This window comes from Callithrix jacchus, chromosome 8 (genome assembly GCF_049354715.1).
Source record: "Callithrix jacchus isolate 240 chromosome 8, calJac240_pri, whole genome shotgun sequence".
NCBI lineage: Eukaryota > Metazoa > Chordata > Mammalia > Primates > Cebidae > Callithrix > Callithrix jacchus.
Genome location: NC_133509.1, coordinates 13,438,201 through 13,458,630, shown reverse-complemented (window position 1 = coordinate 13,458,630; position 20,430 = coordinate 13,438,201). Strand labels below are relative to the sequence as shown.

General features: G+C 43.1%; 1 protein-coding gene across 3 annotated transcripts in view; it reads right to left on the bottom strand.

Annotated features, from left to right (window-relative positions):
• MAP2K1 (mitogen-activated protein kinase kinase 1) overlaps window positions 1–20,430 on the bottom strand; it is a 102,111-nt gene that overhangs the window by 65,848 nt on the left and 15,833 nt on the right. Inside the window, exon 1 of one of the 3 annotated variants that reach the window (XM_078333468.1) lies at window positions 11,727–11,789. The exons of the other annotated variants lie outside the window; for them this stretch is intronic. Coding sequence (XP_078189594.1) covers window positions 11,727–11,755 — 29 coding nt within the window. The 5' untranslated portion in view covers window positions 11,756–11,789. Of the gene's footprint in view, window positions 1–11,726; window positions 11,790–20,430 lie in introns of those variants that run through there. 3 annotated transcript variants of the gene reach the window in all.

The following is a 20,430-nucleotide window of genomic DNA, read 5'->3' as shown; positions in this document are numbered from 1 at the left end:
CTAACTGCAACCTCATCTCCTAGGTTCAAGTGATTCTTGTGTCTCAGCCTCCTGAGTAGCAGCTGGGATTACAAGCATGCACCACCATGCCCAGCTAATTTTTGTATTTTTAGTAGAGTTTCGCCATGTTAGCCAAGATGGTTTCAAACACCTAACCTCAGGTGATCTGCCCAACTTGGCCTCCCAAAGTGCTGGGATTACAGGCATGAGCCACCGCACCCAACCAAAGCATTTATTTTTAATTTCACTATAAATCAAGTAATTTCCAAGCCAATAGACAAGTTTTTATTACGTCATGAAAACAGATTTGATTAAAACAAATCCCAGGTAGAATAAGAATCGCACATTACTATTCTTTTAAAAGAAACAAAAAAAACCACCTCTTGGAATCAGTCTTCTGAAATCACATAAATTACCTTACCAGAACATGTATCTGCAGACTGTCCACGTTAAAACACACATACACACACACACACAGAGGATCCTCTGGAGCCATGGACCACCCACTCACACAGACTCTCCTCAAATATTGAACAACATCCTGAATCAGACAGTAAGTACCATATTGTTGCTTTAAACAAGTGACAGCCTATGGTTCCTTTTGCCCTGGTGTATAAAATGTGTTTCATATTGGCCACATACGAAATAATTTTTAAAGGATCAGTTTTCTGTAGAAGTACAAAAGAAAAAATAATGGAGTTTGGAGGTGGAGGAAAAAAAAGTCAGAAGTTAGAAGACAAAAAAGAAGCCGGGAATGGTGGCACATGCCTGTAATCCCAGCTACTAGGGAGGCTGACACCAGAGAATCGCTCGAATCTGGGAGACGTAAGATGCAGTGAGCCGAGATCGTGCCATTTCAAGCATAACTATGTCTCAAAAAAAAAAAAAAGAAGCCAGACATGATGACACATGCCCAAAATATAATCCCAGCCACTAGGAGGCTGATACCGGAGAATCACTTGAACCTGGGAAGCAGAAGCTGCAGTGAGCCAAGATGGCGCCATTGCACTCCAGCTGGGAGGGAGGGAGGGAGGGAAAGAAAGAGAGAAAAAAGAGAGAGAGAGAGAGAGAAAGGAAGGAAAGAAAGAAAAAGAAAGGAAGGGGGGGAGAGAGAGAGAGAGAAAGAAGGAAGGAAGGAAGGAAGGAAGGAAGGAAGGAAGGAAGGAAGGAAGGAGAAAAGAAAAGAAAAGAAAGGAAAAGAAAGCAAGCATGCATCTTTAGAAAACCAAATACTTGTCGGGGGTGGTGACTCACGCCTGTAATCCCAGCACTCTGTGAGGCTGAGGCAGGCAGATCACGAGGTTAGGAGATGAGGTCAAGACCATCCTGGCCAACATGGTGAAACCCTGCCTCTACTAAAAATACAAAAATTAGCCGGGCGTGGCAACACGCGCCTGTAGTCCCAGCTATTCGGGAGGCTAAGGCAAGGAGAATCACTTGAACCTGGGAGTCAGAGGTTGCGGTGAACCGAGATCGCACCACTGCACCCCAGCCTGGGCAACAAGAGTGAACCTTTGTCTCAAAAAAAAAAAAAAAAAAAAAAGGAGAGAGAGAAAAAAAAACAGAAGTTAGAAGACAGAAAAGAAGGTGGGCATGGTGACGCATGCCTGTAATCCCAGCTATTCGGGAGGCTGACGCAGGAGAATTGCTTGAACCTGGGAGGCGCAAGTTGCGGTGAGCGGAGATGGCGCCATTGTATGGACAACAAAGTGAAACTCCGTCAAAAAAAAAAAAAACACTTTTAGAAAACCAGAGGCGGGCGGATCACGATGTCAGGAGATGAAAATCGAAACCATCCTGGCCAACATGGTGAAACCCCATTTCTACTAAAAATACAAAACTGGCAGGGCGTGGCAGCGCACGCGCCTGGAATCCCCACTATTCCAGAGGCTGAGGCAAGAGAATTGCTTGAACCGAAAAGGCGGAGTTTGGGGTAAGCCAGTATCACGCCATTGCACTCCAGTCTGGGCAAAAAAGCGAAACTTTGTCTCAAACAAACAAAAAAAAAAAAAAAAAAGGAAAGGGAGAAAGGGGAAAAAAATGCGAAGTAAGACAAAAAAGTGGGGCATGGTGACGCAAGCCTCTAGTCTCAGCTACTCGGGAAGCTGACACAGGAGACTCTTGAACCTGGGAGGCGGAAGTAGCAATGAGCCGAGATCGCGTCATTGTACTCCAGCCTAGATAACAAAGTGAAACTTCGTCTCAAAAAAAAAAAAAAGCAGGAGAGGGGGAAAAAAAAAAATCACAATTTAGAAGACAAAAAAGCCGGGCATGGTGCTGCATGCCTGTAGTCCCAGCTACTCCGGAGGCTGATGCAGAAGAATCGCTTGAACCGGGGAGGCGGAAGTTGCAGTGAGCTGAGATCGCACCATTGCACTCCAGCCTGGGCAACAAAGCTAAACTCCGTCTCAAAAAAAAAAAAAAAAATCACATTTAGAAATCCAAATACTAACCCGGGCGGTGCCTAATCCCAGAATTTTGGGAGGCTCTGGTGGGAGGATCACGAGGTCGGGGAATGAGATCAAGACCATCCTGAACAACATGGTGAAACCCCGGTCTCTACTAAAAATACAAAAATTGGCCGGGCGTGGCAGCGTGCACCTATAGTCCCAGCTATTCGGGAGGTTGAGGCAGGAAAATCGCTTGAACCTAAGAGGCAAAGTTGCGGTAAGCCAAGATCGCGCCATTGCACTCGAGCCTGGGCAACAAAGCAAAACTCCACCTCAAAAAAAAAAAAAAAAAAAAAAAAATACTACAAGTTCGCACTTGTGTGGGAGCTAAAGAGAACTCATGGAAACAAAAAGGGGAACAACAGACATTGAGGCCTATTTGAGGGTGGAGGGTAGGAAGAGGTAGAAGTTCAGAAAAAATAACTACTGGGCACTAGGCGCAGTACCTGGATGATTAAATCATATGTTCAAGAAGCCCCAGTGACATGAGTTCACCCATGCAAAAAACCTGCACATATACTCCTGAACCTAAAGTAAAACTTTAAAAATAATAAATGGAATATTTGGAAGCACTGGTAAGAATTAAATTCTATAAATCGTTAAAGTTTTAGTGAGCAACACGTAAATTGCTATTAATAAATTTCTGTTAACAAACAAAGAGTATCACCTTTACTTGACGGGGACAAAGGAGGGATATAACAGTCTGATAAAGAATGAAAAATGCAGTTGAAGAGATGAGCTTCCTAAATGTCAGGCATGATATTGCTATTAACTCATTTCATTCTCACAATATTTAAAAAAAAATAGGTCTGCTGTTCCCACTTTGCAGATACAGAAATAGAGGCCAGGAGCTGTTAAGTAACATACCCAGGGCTAGGGTTAGAACTCCAAATTTTGGTCTTTTCTCCATATCATGCTGAAGAATTCTTGTCCTTCAATCAAAATCTCCCACCAGCAGGCCAGGAGTGGTAGCTAACGCCTGTAATCCCAGCACTTTGGAAGGGCGGAAGGCCAGAAGGCCGAAGTGAGGGGATCACTTGAGGTCAGGAGTTCAAGACCAGCCTGGCCAACATGGTGTCTCTACTAAAAATAGAAAAAAATTAGCCGGGTGTGGTGGCAGGCGCCTATAATCCTAGCTATTTGGGAGACTGAGGCAGAAGAATCACTCGAACCCTGGAGGCAGAGGTTGCAGTGAGCCAAGATTGTGCCACTGCACTCCAGCCTGGGCAGCAGAGCAAGATTCCATCTCAAAAAAAAAAAAAAAAAAATCTCCAATTCATCCCCAACACCAGGAATTCCCCCAGAAGTGTGATTTATTCCTTAAGATAAACAGTTGGGTCCTTCTAAAATATAAAGGTTCCAGGAAGGACACTAAATTACATCTACCCAAAGAGGGACTCCTTTCACAGAAACATCCAAGGCTGATACTTTTTTGTTTTTTCCTGAGACAGAGTCTCGCTCTGTCACCCAGGCTGGAATGCAGTGGCGCAATCTCGGTTCAATGCAACTTCCGCCTCCTAGGCTCAAGCAATTCTTGTGCCTCAGCCTCTCAAGTAGCTGGGATTACAGATGTGCTTCACCACCTCTGGCTAATTTTCTAATTTTTTAGTAGATACTAGGTTTTGCCATGTTGGCCAGGCTGGTCTCTAACTCCTCCCAAAGTGCTGGGTTTACAAGCGTGAGCCGCCATGCCCAGCCCAAAGCTGATATATTTTGACTGGGGAAGAAAGGGAAGAGTAAGGACACTGCCCAGGCAGCAGGAAGCAGTAAAAATTCTGGTGGCCATAAAAGAGCTGGGGCACTATTGTGGGTGGGAAGGGTGGAAAGGAGGGGATAGGAAATGTTGAAAAGAAGAAAGCACCAAGAGCAACCCAGATAGAAAATCCAATAAATGTGTGGTCAGCATCAGATAAACAGAGAGCTCTGGGTCTGGTGGTAGCTACTTAACAGTAGGGCTGGCTGTTACTTAAAGGACAAGCTGGCTGACTATGGCCTTAGAAAGATGATGTATTGGACATTACCCATTCCCTGTTCTTGACAAGCTAATATAGAAAAATATCCTTTATCCTTCCAGTCATTATGAGAACAAAATAGTTTAAATAAATTTAAAAGAAGAGAAAGACCTTTTTAGAAACTCCTTGTATAATAATGGCCCATTCTAGTCTATTAATCAGGAGTGCAGTTTGCTCTTCAGTGAGGGAGAAGGTACAGGATCCAATGTAACCCAATCAGTTAAACTTCATAACTCAGAACTGAGGCAGGAAAATAGGGTCTGGAGGTAGGGAACATAAGGCCAATTCACACTTCAGCTATAACAGGAAATATCCTCTCTATAGGTCACAGCCCTTAAATGACTTTATAACTTTACTTCATCTTCTGCATTTACATAGGGCATACCCAAAGTAACAAATGGAACCTTCTGGGGGTATTTAAATTGCCAAAAATTCTGCAATGGGGCCTTTTGAGCTCCTATGCTCATGCCGGCTCCCACACTGCGGAGTGAACTTTCATTTTCAGTAAATCCCTTCATCCCTTCCTTGCTTTGTGCATTTTGTCCAATTCTTTGTTCAAGATGCCAAGAACCTGGACAGTCTCCACCTTTAACAGAACCATGAGGACGGTCGAGTCCCCAAGGCAAAAGGTCAACAGCCAGTGCCCAGAAGCACATCTAAGGGCAGTCAGATAAAGATGCAGTCAGATGAAACACAGCACTCAAAATGTGTCGCCAATTCTAGTCCACAGGAGAAATCGTCAATTCTCCAAACTTGCTTCCCGCTTACATACAAGAACAGCTGTTTGTTACAGGTGGACCCTTCTTCCAGCCCAAATACATACAGGAAGGTCAGCAAATCTCAACCTGAGCACATATCACCTCTGGGAAAAAACCCCAAAACACTCTCCAGCAACCTTCAGGGAATCTTGATTTCAGGATCAGGACTGTAAGTCAATACAGGTGCTCACTTAAACATTTGTTTTTTGTTTTTTATGAGACAGGGTCTCACTTTGTTGTCCAGGCTGGAGTGCAGTGCAGCCTCAATCTCCTGGGCTCAGGTAATCCCTCTCACCTCAGCTTCTCGAGTAGGTGGACTACAGGCACACGCCACCATGCCCAGCTAATTTTTGTAACTTTCTGTAGAGACAGAGTTTCATCATGTTGCCCAGGTTGGTCTCAAACTTCTAGGGCTCAGGTGATCCACCCAGCTAAGCCTACCAAAGTGCTGAGATTACAGGTGTGAGCCACTATACCTGGCCAGCATTCAACATCTTAAACTAGGGGTAGAAAACTACTAGTAACAGCAATTGGCCTAGTAAAGTCAAAACCTACCTAGAAGAAGTAATATGGAAGGAAACTTAATTAAAACCAAAACTGAGAGTGCTTGCTTCTGTCTTCTGAAAAAAGATGCGGGGTGGGAAAATAAGTTTTTGTGCTAAGAATACCTGTTCACAGTGGGATCTGGTCCTACCAGAGGACCAGAAAGCTTGCCCAGTGTTTAGAAAGACCTGTTCCTGAGCCTTGGTGTGGGCAGAAGCAGTCCTGAACAGCATGTAGAGGTGGAGCTGAAGAACTGAATTATGTTGCAAAATAAAATGAGAAAAGCTTGTTTTGGGAGTCATTAAGAGCAGCAAGAACAGAAGCAAAAGATATACTGTGGCAGAGTAGCAAAGGTCATTTAAGACCAGACACCTAATACCATTAGATTTTAAGTTGTCTGTATTACTGTAATATAATACACCCTCCCCACCTCAGACCTTCCAAGTCCAATCTGCTGTGCACACAAATAGCTTTGTGTATATTTTGTTCTCACTGTTGTTTAGTGGAAACCAAGAAAAAGGGGCCAACTTCCAAGATGGTTCAAGAACAGAGCAAAAAGAAGAGAAAAAACACAGAAAGGGAAATGTGAGTCCCACAGCAGAACTGACCGTGAGAATGTAAACCTCAGGAAGTGCTCCAGTCTAGAAAAGGGCATGGGATAGGGAACTTGAGTGGAACTCTATCCATTTATGCCTACAGCTGTAGAAATACAATGCAGATTTACTATGGAGCGTCTACTCCATGACAAGAGTCTAGGCTATGAAGACAAGATCCCTGCCCTCACAAGGCAGTCTCAGAGGGGTGTGTGTGTGTGTGTGTTTGGGTGTGTGTGTGGGGGGGAGGGTGTGGTTGTATGTGTGTGTGTATCACAATGTAAGCCAAACATAGGAAAGGATACTAACAAGTATAGCAGCAACTCCACAACAAGTACAGCAACAACCTCCAGGGTAGGATAGGTCAAAATACTAAAAGCAAGGTAGGCATTGGAGGCTCTGGGAACATACAGAAAACTGACTAATTCCACCTAAGATAAGGGAGCGAAAGTGAAGGTCAGAAAATGTAATGCCCAAGTTTAATCCTGAAGAATATCAGTGTTTAGAGCAGACAGGAAGAGAAAAGCAATCCAGGCTTAGGGATCACTATGTGCAAAACGGCACTCAACGTTACAAGCCATTCCAAGTGTCCAAAGCATGGATGCACCCACATGAGTGCCAAGATGGGGCTGCCAGTAAACTGCACTCCACTGTGATGGGCACAGCATACCATGCTATGCTAAGGAATTAAGATTTAGAAGGGAAGTGCGGAGCTAGGGTGACTTCTGTAATATTACCAGGCCTAAAAAAATTAATGTGTGCTCATTACAAGAAAAAAATCCAACCAGTCTACAAATGTGTAGTCTAAGGCTGGGCACAGTGGTTCATGCCTGTAATCCCAGCACTGTGGGAGGCCAAGGCCGGTGGATCACGAGGTCAAGAGATCGAGACCATCCTGGCCAACATGGAAAAACCCTGTCTCTACTAAAAATACAAAAATTAGCCGGGAATGGTGGTTCATGCCTGTAGTCCCAGCTACTTGGGAGGCTGAGGCACAAGAATCGCTTGAACCCAGGAGGCAGAGGTTGCAGAGAGCCAAGATCATCCCATTGCACTCCACAGCCTGTGCAACAGAGCTAGACTCTGTCTCAAAAAAAAAAAAAAAAAGAATTGTGTAGTCTAAAGTAAAACTCTCTGTTCCACCTTCCGTCAGATAACTACTGTTAACACTGTAGAATATATACGCTTCTAGGTTTCTTCTAAATACATTTCCAGTGAATATATATAGTATGTTTTGTTTAACGAAAATGGCATTATACACATTGTTCTGCAACAGCAAATTCTGAAGAAAGTAACAAGATTAGTTTTGTATTTTGGAACCAAGAATCTGGCAACTTAAAAATGGGAGAGCCAAGGCAGGGAAGTCAGCTTGAAGGCAACAGGAAAACCAAACAAGATGAGAGCTTGAACACCACAGCAGCCAGGCAATAAAGAGCTGGGACAGAAACTGAAGGTAGAGTTGGCGAGACTGGGCGATGATCTGGATATGGGGAAAGAGAGGTAGGAGTTGAGGGTGATTCCAGGTTTCTGGCTGGGCATCCAGGGGGATCTCATTTATCACATCGCAAAGATGAGGACTAGACAGCTTTGGGAGTTAGAAGGATGTTGTATAATAAAGAATCTGGCTGGCTTTTGTCCCTGGTTTCTGGGAGGTAACCTCTAAATCTTTGGAGTATTAGGAGTGTCTTTGTTATTCATAGTGAGCCCTGATAAGTTTATGCTAATAAGGTGACTCAATGTGGGCCTACAGTTTGCTTAAAGCAGGGATCTGGGCCTGTCTTGGGGTTTTTGGGTCTCCTCTTTTGTTCTTATTTATTTTATTCTTTTTTTAACCTTATTTATGAAGAAGGAACTTTTTTTTTAATTCTTTACACTTGCCCTTTTGATATCCTCTACATTCATGGCTCTTGTCATCATCTTAGACTTGGGAACCTGCCTCAGGATGGGGGCTGGCCATACAAGAAGGACCAATCATGTGATGACAAGGTTGGGGCTCTGACCCATGTAATGCAGCCTAAGGTGCAGTGAGTAAAGGGGGTAGAGATTGAGTTCAATCACATGGCCAATGATTCAAGCAATTATGCCTATGTAGGCCGGGCATAATGGCTCACGCCTATAATCCCAGCACTTTAGGAGGCGAGGTGGGTGGATCACAAGGTCAAAAGATCAAGACAATCCTGGTCAACAAGGTGAAACCCCGTCTCTACTAAAAATACAAAAATTAGCCGGGCATGGTGGTGTGCGCCTGTAGTCCCAGCTACTCGGGAGGCTGAGGCAGGAGAATTGCTTGAACCCAGGAGGCGGAGGTTGCGGTGAGCCAAGATTGTGCCATTGCACTCCAGTCTGGGTAATAACAGCAAACCTCCATCTCAAAAAAAAAAAAAAAAAATTATGCCTATGCAATGGGACCCCAATAAAAACTCTGGACACTAAAGCTCAGGTGAGCTTCCCTGTTTAACAATACTCTGTGCATACTGTTACACATCAATGTACTAAGAGAATGACCGTGCCCTAATTCCAAGAGGTGAGGACACCAGAAGCTTTACATCTGGAACCCTCCCAGGCCTCACCCTATATGCCTCTTTTTTTGGCTGCTCCTGATTTGTACCCTTTTTGCTACAATAAAATTGTAATCAGAAGTACAGTGCAGTGGTGCAATCTCAGCTCACTGCAATCTCCACCTCCCAGGTTCAAGCAATTCTCCTGCCTCAGCCTCCTGAGTAGCTAGGATTACAGGCATGCACCACCACGCTCAGCTAAATTTTTTATTTTTTAGTAGAGACGGGGTTTCACCATGCTTGCCAGGCTGGTCTCAAACCCCTGACATCATGATCTGCCCAAGGCGCTCCAGCCCAGGGGACAGAGTGAGACTCTGTCTCAGACGGAAACAAAAAGGAATATTTGTTTTAATATTTAAATACCTAAAACACATGTAAGATATCAGTGTGAACAGGATGCAATCTAAGTATGCAGCTTTTGAGCCAAATCACCCACAATGTGCTCAGGCAGAGTAAACATCTGGGTGAGTATAAAAACTATCATTTGAAACCTTCAAAGAAATGGAGTCAAGAGCTACACAAACACAGGAGATACCGGCTTCCCTGAGCAGAAGAGCTGTGCAGAAAACTGAAGTCTAAAAATTACTGAGTTCAACCTTTCAGATCCTTGTAAGCCTCCTGAAGACTTCAATTTTAGGTGCTTAACTCTTTCATTACCTGGTCAAAGAAGCCTTTCACAGTATAGCAAAGTCCAGCCCATTATGTCTACTAGCCCATGGAAAAGGCAGAGGTGTTTCCACATATCAAACTGTAGTTCTGGAGCTGATTCCTAAACACAACACTGATTTACATTACTATCTGTGCAGTAAGTTTAAAAAAGGATAGTTGCTTTTACAGCAACACCAAAGCTCACCAAATTCAGTGTACCTATTTCATTTCATATATACGTTACTGGATTTTTGAGGACCCTTTTTATTTGCAAAACTGTAGCCTCCATTAATAATTTGTCTTCAATGTATAAACTATGTTCTTAACAAAAAGAACCAAAATTGTGGAAACTTGAACTTGAAGTCAGATCTGGAGCCCTCTATTAACTCTGCTAGTAACTGGTTATCTGACCATGGGCAAGATCTTTCTCTTGCCTTAAATGGAAGCACACTCTTGTCCTGTATCACAAGGGACTGTTATAAGCACCTGGACAGAGAATGGATGGGAATGTGTTTTAAAATGGATAAACAGGTAAAGACATTAAAGAGGTACTTTTCTAAAATACGTATTTATCTTTTCTTATGACTTATTCTTGGTTAGAAAAGAATGTGATTTTGGATGATACCACATTCACTGTGAATCTTGAAAGTGCACTAAAGAATACACCAATGATCAAAATTAGAAAACAAAATCTTTTGAAACAACATTCTAGTGGATCTTAAACTTGAGTTATCTAGACAACAGCAAAACCAGTATTACTGGCATTCTTTTTTTTTTTTTTTTTTTTTTGAGACGGAGTTTCACTCTTGTTACCCAGGCTGGAGTTCAATGGCGCGATCTCAGCTCACCGCAACCTCTGCCTCCTGGGTTCAGGCAATTCTTCTGCCTCAGCCTCCTGAGTAGTTGGGATTACAGGTACGCGCCACCGTGACCAGCTAATTTTCTTGTATTTTTAGTAGAGATGGGGTTTCACCATGTCGACCTGGATGGTCTCGATCTCTTGACCGCGTGATCCACCCGCCTTGGCCTCCCAAAGTGCTGGGATTACAGGCTTGAGCCACCACGCCCGGCCATTACTGGCATTCTTAGGACTTTGGTCACCTTGGGTCAAAAATCTGCAGGGTCTGTCTGGCATTTAAAAAAGCAGATAAAAAGATTTGTCTACCAAGCTCTTCCTCTTCACTTCTCCCCACCTACTTCCTTTTCTTCCAAAGGAGACAAGCTATCATTTACCCACTGGTTTGCCACATCCTGCCTCAGAAGCTACTTCCTGGGAGCTGCCTGGGCTATTCTGAGAGGAGTTTTAACTCTTTCAGACCCTCAGACCATTAGTATATTCATGACATCCATATCCACCATAGTCATTTAAAACCTGGTAACTAAACTCTAGTAGACCAGATAATACTCCCAAATTCCTTCATGCCAGGCCCCATATTAAGCACACTATTACCCACAGCCCAGGCAGGAGTCACATCTCTTGGTCACAACTGGGGGCTCCAACCAGTCCAGCATTGCTTAATCAATCAAAAACAAAACAAAACAAACAAACAGAAAGACTCAAGGATAATTATCGCCGGGTACGGTGGCTCACGCCTGTAATCCTAGCACTTTGGGAGGCCGTGGTGGGTGGATCACCTGAGGTCAGGAGTTCAAGACCAGCCTGGCCATAGCCATCATGGTGAAACCCCATTTTTTTTTTTTTTTTTTTTGAGATGGAGTTTCGCTCGTTACCCAGGCTGGAGTGCAATGGCGCAATCTCAGCCCACCGCAACCTCCGCCTCCTGGGTTCAGGCAATTCTCCTGCCTCAGCCTCCCGAGTAGCTGGGATTACAGGCACGCGCCACCATGCCCAGCTAATTTTTTGTATTTTTAGTAGAGACAGGGTTTCACCATGTTGACCAGGATGGTCTCGATCTCTTGACCTCGTGATCCACCCGCCTCGGCCTCCCAAAGTGCTGGGATTACAGGCTTGAGCCACCACACCCGTCCGAAACCCCATCTTAAAAAAAAAATAAAATAAAAAGAATAATTATCAAGAAACTCAATGCACATAACATCGCATTTGATATTGATGAAAACTCAACTGAGCAAAGCTTCTGTCCCACAGAAGCTCCATAGGCTAACACTGGTTTTCATTCATTTCACATTACTGATCAACTAGTACCTGGCAGGCCTGGGCAAGAGATGGGGCATCAAGGCTGAACTCTTCAACTGCAGAAGCTTACCGTGTAGCTGTTGAAGCAGAACAGATATGTAATGATTACTACATCCCTGCCAAGTGATCAGTCTCCTGAGTAGTTCGTGTATACAGTCTCACTAGACTGTGTGTCCCTCCCAAAAGTTCCCACTTAGACCTACCCAGAAAGAGAAGATCACAATCCTGTCGATGGCACACCAGTTGCTGAGCTCCCAAGGCTCCCCAAATTTATTAGCAAGAGAATGTAGAATACTGGAACTTCTTTGACAAATGAGAAATTTTTCAAGTTCCAGACTTGGACCTATTGTTACATTTTAATAATCTTCAGCAGCCAGGCACAGCAGCGCATGCCTGTAGTCCAAGCTACTCAGGAGGCTGAGGTGGGAGGATCACTTGAGCCCAGGAGTTCTGGGCTGTAAAGCGCTATGCCGATCGGGTGTCCGCACTAAGTTCAGCATCAATACGGTAACCTCCCGGAAGCAGGGGACCACCAGGTCCCTAAGGAGGGGTGAACCGGCCCAGGTCAGAAACGGAGCAGGTCAAAACTCCCGTGCTGATCAGTAGTGGGATCGCGCCTGTGAATAGCCACTGTACTTTAGCCTGGGCAGTACAGCAAGACCCCATCTCTTAAAAAAAAAAATAATTAAAATTAAAAAAATAATCTCCAGCAGTCTGGATACCTAGCTTTAGGTCTGACATATTTGAAACATCAAAATATGGTGATTTTTAGAGCCAAAAGACACAACTATATTATTTCAGACACTTATTGATCTTCTTTTTTCCCCTTTTTCCTAAGAGTTAAATCTTATCACTCAAATCCACAGAGAGTTAACCCCTAGGGCTGCATGTCACTGTACAGAAATTTGTCAAGCTTTTAACGGTCCTTACCAAAGATATGTCAAGAGAAAATGTAAGGGTTAACAGGAAATTAGTTCTCTGTATGTTGAGATCCTTTAACAATGAGCAAATATTTGCTTTTTATTCATTTCAAACTGAACATGCCATAGACTCTCCCCTAGATGTAAGACAGAAGACAAGGGTAAGCAATAGGGCAGGGCAAAAAACAAGGGCCCTTCACAGGAGAGAAGTTGACGGATCCAGATGCAGGTCTTGACCAGCCATCTGACAACCAAACAGGCTGCCCAGTCTCTCTAGGCCTCAAACTCTTCATATATACATACAGGAGGATGAACTATCAAGACCTTTTCCACCTCTGTCATTTTAAGCACAAGTGGTTATACTCTGGGGAGAAGGAATTAAAGGTGCTGGTGGGGAAACAGACGCTTAACATAATTCTTCTTTCAAGGGTCTGTAATTGAAAAATATACAGAAAAAAATACAAATAAAAATAAATAACATAATGTAATTCTATCCTGGGCCCAGAAATAGCCTGGCTCAGCAAAGCATTCACCTTATCAGCCTAGATATATTAGCGGGGGTGGGAGGACTGGTGGGTGGGAACCATAGCCACCTACAGTAAAATTAAACTCTGTTCCCAAGTGAGTTCTGACGAAGTGTGATTTATCCAGAAAGTGTTAAAGAATTTACCAGCAGCATGAAACCATGTTGCCAAAATTGTGTTATTGCACAAACTTAACTTTTTCCCAAATGTGATTTGCAGAGCTGAGAATCCTGTCTGTGGCCATCTGTCCCATCCTAGTCCCCAGAGGCGTGGCGGGGGAGTGTGAGAAGCCACCAGGTGCCATGTAAATTCTGCAACCCATGTCACATATCCATCAAGGAAACGAGCATTTGTTAGGGATAAGTATGCAGCTCGGCATGCAAAAGAGGCTCCCAGATCCATCCGGCCCAAACATTCCCAGAGCCCTCCTCTGTGCCAGGCATAAGGCTAAGAGAACGCCACAGTATAGGGAAGATGTCACCACCAGTATATGCTTCCCAAATGTTTCCTCTTTTGGGCTGGGATGGAACTGTTGACTGAAAAGGTAGTACAAAGAACTATAGGCACTCTTAGCTGCCTGTATGGCATGCAGAGACCTTTAACCAGAATCAGTTTCCTGATGTATCAAGCAGACATAACATACATCCCACATGCCTCATGTGGCTCAGTGAAGAAATAAATGAATGTATGAACAATGAAGAACATACAGGGACTCCCAGAACAGATACTAGAATTACCACCAACACTGTGACCATCCTGTGCCAAGAAATTATAAACTGAAAAATCACCCCTCATAAACTCTAAGCCAGGCTTCACAGGTGTTAGTAGGGTCTTACCCTTTGGAGAGGAGTATCTTCTGCTGACTAATTAATTACATAAGTAACTGAAGTGTTATGTACAGAATGTACAGAATGCTCCAGAGAGTGGAGCAGATGACGGCTGCCCGAATCGGGTGAAGGAGAGGTCTGTGTTGGATTTACAGAAAATGTGACCTCCAAGTTGAGCTTTGACATAAGATTAAGATTTCAACATATGTATATTGGAGGTGGAGAACGGAATCATCAGTAGAAGACACAGTATGAGCAGAGGCCAGGACCCAGTGAGGAAGATGTCTGGATGAACCATGAGCTGAACCCCAATATCTGGCTTCAGCCACAGGAAGGGAGTGTTGCCTTCCAGTTATGCCACCAAAAGTCAGTTACTACCCATCCCAAATAACACCCTTCTTGACCCCCCCACCCCCGGAACACAACCATACACACACACATACACACATCAGGAAATCCTCCTTAAACTCTTGGGAGAAGAAAGCTGGGCTTCCTGGGTGGGGCCTGTCAGGCAGATGGCTGTCCTAGAGAAGCTGGGAGGAGTCTATATTGGGATGTACTGTGTGGCAGTTGTTTTCTAAGGCACCTTTTGCAGACTCCTGTTTCACTGAAAATAATTCTTTTGCTTCCTGCACATCCTAAGAAATTGCAAGTATGCCCGGTGTTGTCTCTATTCTAAGTCTGCTGGATAAAGAGCAACTGGAGAGCCTGTCACTGGAAGTTCTTTGGGAGCCAAGAATTTTCTCTTCTTCTCACCTGATAGAAAGTAAGGCAGCCGGGTGCGGTGGCTCACACCTATAATCCCAGCCCTTTGGGAGGCTGAGACGGGTGGATCACGAGGTCAAGAGATCAAGACCATCCTGGTCAACATGGTGAAACCCCGTCTCTACTAAAAATACAAAAATTAGCTGGGCGTGGTGGCGCACGCCTGTAGTCCCGGCTACTCAGGAGGCTGAGGCAGGAGAATTGCTTGAACCCAGAAGGCGGAGAGGTTGCGGTGAGCAGAGATCGCGCCATTGCACTCCAGTCTGGGTAACAAGAGCAAAACTCCATCTCAAAAAAAAAAAAAGAAAGAAAGTAAGGCATCCTGCGCTGGGATCTAATCGCGGCTGTTACCATTAGTCTTGTTACTCACAAAAAGCAGTTTACACAACAGAGTGTCTATGAATCCTTTCTGTTGGATAAGTGTTGTTATGTCCACTTTACAGATGTGGGAACAGACTCAAGTGTGTGAAAGCACCTGCACAAGACCACAGACATAGTAAGGCAGGGTTAGAATTCAAACTCAAGTCTGATGGCTACAAAGCCTTTCCATTGTGCCACACAGTCTTTAGGTTATGTTACTCAAAAGTCACAAAATTCCATATAGAACCTTCTGTGTTAAGCCAACTTCTCTTAACCTTTCTTTGGTTTTTATTTTCTTTTGTTTTGTTTTTAAGAGACAGAGTCTTCTTTCTCTGATGCCCAGGCTCAGGTGTAGTGGCACAACAATAGCTCGGTGCAGCCCCAACCTTCTGGGCTCAAGTAATCCTCCTGCCTCAGCTTTCTAAGTAGCTGGAACTACAGGCATGAGCCATGTCTGGCCTTAACCCTACTTTGTAGCCCTGGATTCAAAATAAGGTTACAACAGAAGACATCCAAGATTCCTTTTAAAAATAAAATACAAGATCGAGACCATCCTGGTAAACATGGTGAAACCCCGTCTCAACTAAAAATACAAAAAAATTAGCTGGGCATGGTGGCACATGCCTGTAATCCCAGCTACTCAGGAGGCTGAGGCAGAAGAATTGCCTGAACCCAGGAGGCGGAGGCTGCGGTGAGCCGAGATCGCGCCATTGCACTCCAGCCTGGGTAACAAGAGCGAAACTCCGTGTCAAAAAAAAAAATAAATAAATAAATAAAATACAATCTTCTTACTATCTACTTGGAGCTTGAAAGTATGCTGAGTGGTAACCCATGAAACCATGTGGAGCTCATATACAAACCCTGAAAGGTAGGAAGCCATTACTATCACTCTCACTTTGCAGACAAAAAACCCAAGGCACAGAGTTATTCATGCAGTGACTTAGGTTCACCAGGAAAAGAACTCAGATCTCACACTTTTATTCTCCACAAGGCACGGTTATTCCAAAGCATTATAGCCTAAAAATTCTGAAGCCTGAAGACTTTTAAACCCTCTGGAAGAGTGGTTAGTCTCTGGATTCAAATGAAACGCTTAAGGGGGTAGAAACATTCAAAAGCAGATAGGGAAATTGGGCTTTTCACTGCACTGCTGGCCCCCAAAATCAGCACCACTCTGAGAGGAATAAGCATCTTCCTCTGACCATCCTGCATTCAGGCCTGTTGACTCCAAAACTCTCAGAAGCCTATTTCCGACTTTCTAGAAGTTAGACCCTATACTACAAAATACATGGAGTCCTCTAGATGCTCTGCTCCCCAACCCTGTGATGTTGGGCAGTTAGAAGAGCCAGGTATCGGCCAGGCGCGGTGGTTCACGCCTGTAATCCCAACACTTTGGGAGGCCAAGGCGGGCAGACCACCTGAGGTCGGGAATTCAAGACCAGCCTGACCAACATGGAAAAACCCTGTCTCTAAAAAGCTAAAATAAAAAATATGTGAGCAATGGATATTGTAAAAGGGATGAATAATAGAAAAAAATAAATAAAATTAAAATTTAAAAATCCAGGTGTCAGAGCTCCTAGGGATCCCTTCTAGCTGTTGCCACCATCATTAAAGTCTTTTCCACTCCTGCCCTTGCACTCTCAGGGAAAACAGGCACTTTCCTGGATACCTTGCCACCATTTCAATTTCTCTCCATTTTTAATCTCTCTGAGCATACTCATGTACATGACTTGAACATTTCTTTAAGAAGAAACCAAAACTTCAATTTCTCTGTTTTTGATAGACAACTTTTCTAAACCATGAGGCTGTTAGTTATACTGAAATCAAACATTACATTTAGGCTTCCTAAAAATATCAATCACCCAGCACAATGCCTCCTTTTGCTCCCACTTGCCCATCCTCCAAACACACATACACTTCAGACTGTCATTTAGACACTGGAGTGTATAATTTAAATGCCTTTTAATAGCATCTACCAAAAGGACATTTGCACATGACTCCTCACTTTACTTCAGAGCTATGATCCACACGGAGGCTTTTACTGAATTTCAAGGCTAAATAGGAAGCTACATGGATGGCAAATATCAACAATATAATTTAGACAGGAATTTAAACTGCATTCCACTTGTCCATAACATCAACATCTTTTTCCATTTCAACAAAAGTCCCTTTAGTTCACTTTGCAACCCAGTGCCTGGTATGTATGTGTTATACACTAAATATCAGTGCAAAGACTGTTAATACATCTTAACATACAAGTTAGAAATCTTGTAATTTGGTCACAATCTAAATCTATTTGACCGTGTAACACAAATGTCATTTGAATCAATAGCAAGTAACAGGCAGCTGCTTGCATTCAAAGTATACATCCCTCTGTCATCTGAACTGTTCTGAAGTTGGTCTTCTTTGGAAGACAAATGGTTAGCAGCTGCAAGTTCAATTACAAAGCACTTGGTAGGAAGTCAGAGAAAGAACCAGAGGGAATCCAAGTGCTATTTAATACATTAAGAATGGAATTCCTTTCCAACAAACATCTTTCATTTCCTTAGGGGAAACTAATCCGGACGTGCCCTTTGAACTTGGGAAAATTAAAGATTCTTTAGGAGAAAGAATCTAGTTTAAAGTCCAGGCAAAGTTCGGAGAGTAGGGGAGTCACTTCATTTCTCACATTTCCATTAAGTTTTTTTTTAAGGGAAAAATGTGGGCCATGGAAAAATCTAACAGCCAGCCAGTCCAAAAAACCAGATTAATTAGATGTTTGATGCTGAATATGTTACTTCCTTTTCTTTGTCCCTCATTTTCTCCTTTGCAACATAAAAGGGGGGAAAAAATCAAATAAAGGGGCAAAACTGAATGACCTCTAGACCAGCACTAATAGAACTTTCTGCAATGATGAAAAAATTTTAACTGGTGCTGTCCAATATAGTAGCCACTAGCCACACGTCGTCACGGGGCCCTTGAAATGTGGGTAGTGCAACTTAGGAACTGGTTTTTCCACTTTAATTTTAATTAATTTAAATTTAGCAGTTTTGGGAAGTGAGCTCCAGAAAGATCTCTGGCATTTTACACAGCCTTGAGAGGCCACGTGGAAAAAGCATGCATATTAGAGTAGGACAGACCTGGGTCTAAACTTGGCCCCTCCACCTACTAGTTGTGCAACCTTATTAAATTCCTTAACTTCCCTGAGCTTCACTTTCCTTGTTTGTAAAATAGAATACTACGTGGCAGAACTGTAGTGCAAACTCAAGATAATGAATGCAAAGAGACCAGGTAGGCCTTCATAAATGGTAGCAATTTTTCCAGTTATATCCTCTAGGGATAAAATTCCATGTCTGACTTCACCCTGCTCTCTTTCCTACATTAGGATCCATTCATATTGCCCCACAGATTAACAGCAGTGGTCCTACAGATGTATCCTTGTCTATCAAGAAAGCAACTTGCTCAGGAATCGTTCCAGGTCCTCAGCTGGGGGCAAGCCTCCGGTAACCCAAGTCCTCTGTGCCTCAGGAACCACGGATTTCCGCTCACCATTTCCGTTCAGTGTCCCCTCCAGCTCTCACCCTCCTTCAGGAATTTACAAACTCTTCCCAGGGATTGCATTATCAAGCTGATTCTTTGTTCACTGTAACCAAAACACCTGTTGATAGTTTCTGGTACTTTCCTCACTACCTCTCCCCTTGACTTCCCCTAATAAATAAGTTATGGCTTCCTTTTTCATTGGAAATGCTTTGGAACTATTTTTTTAAATTATTCAGTGATTTAGAACACAAGAAATAGAAATGCAGCAAGCTACATTTATGGCTAACCCAGCATTCATTTAGTTACCAAAATAAAACAAAGCAAAAGAGACTATGTTTTTAGAAGTATTCCAGTAAATATTAAATATTAAATATAATGTGTTAAGAGTTTAGCCCAATATTCCATTGTTTTTTGTTTGTCTTTTTTCTGAGACAGAGTCTCACTCACTGTGTTGCCCAGGCTGGAGTGCAGTGACACAATCTCTGGTCACTGCAACCCCCACCTCCCAGGTTAAACTGATTCTCCTGCCTCAGCCCCCAGAGTAGCTGGGACTACAGGCACGTGCCACCATGCCTGACTATCTACTAGTCTTTTCCTTTAGTGAATGAATGGTACCTTTCCTTGGTTCCAATTACCAAGTTTTATCCGTAGACAGGATAAATTTCCTATTATTAATAATTATGGGAATGTTAAACAGCTCTCTTCTTCCTGTTTTCTCACCATCCCAAAGGCTCCAAGAAAGAGGAGCTGAAATAGACTGGCATTTTGGTAGGATTACTATCTGGATTTCAGTAAACCATTAAACAAAACATTTACAGTGAGCTTGGAATTCTTGCTAAAATTTCTGAAGCCTCCCCTCCCTGACATAAGGACATTCTTGAGGACTGTTTACTAAAGGGTAGTATGAAAGCAGCAAAGGGGACAAATCATTCTGACTCTGATTCGACTCTCAAAATGTGGTGAGGGTCTGATCTAATTTGTAAAACTAACCTGGATATAGAAATTATTATTTAATAAAGAAGGAAACATAATTAACCTGGATTCAGACAAATCTGTAAGAACAACTATTGACTAATTACTCATTTCTTCTCTCCACAACTCTCCAAATTTCTAAATTTAACCTGAATCTGGAACCCACGTGGATTATGCACTCAATTTCCACTTTGTCTGAAAAGTAAATGCATTTAAGAGCATTCGAAATTCTGAACCCTTCTGGTAACAGCTAAACTCAAAATAGGTCAATTCCAGAAAGGCATCCATTTGAAGGGGACTTTCGTCTGCGGTTATTTTGAAAACCACTGCTTTTAAAACTGACATTATGAAGCTTAAAAATAGGCCCTCCTACTAAGGATCAAGGACTAAAATACCCTTTCCTCCCTGCCCCAGCCCCAGCCCAACAACTTTTCTTTATTCTCTTTTCTCTCAAATACCTAGGACAGTGATGATACAGACGGGGTAACCTTTTCCAGAGCTTCAGATAATTACTTGCAAGTAATTTTTTTAAGAATATTGTGTAGTTACTAAAATTTAAGGTTGGGTAAACTTGGAAAATTGTCCAACCAAGTAACTGTCCCAAATGAAAACATGTACTGTATGTAATAGGTAACATAAGAAAATAAGAGTAAAAGTTCAACCACCTCCTTCCACTGCAGCAGTGTGAACTCTGGCAAATTCACACCTCTCTAGGTCTGGTTTCCTCATCTCTCAAATGAAGAAGGCCCAGGTCTAGAGAATCTGTTAGGTCCCATCCAGCCCTAATAGGCTCTGCTTCTATAAAAATCTGGGCAGCTGCTTCCTTCTT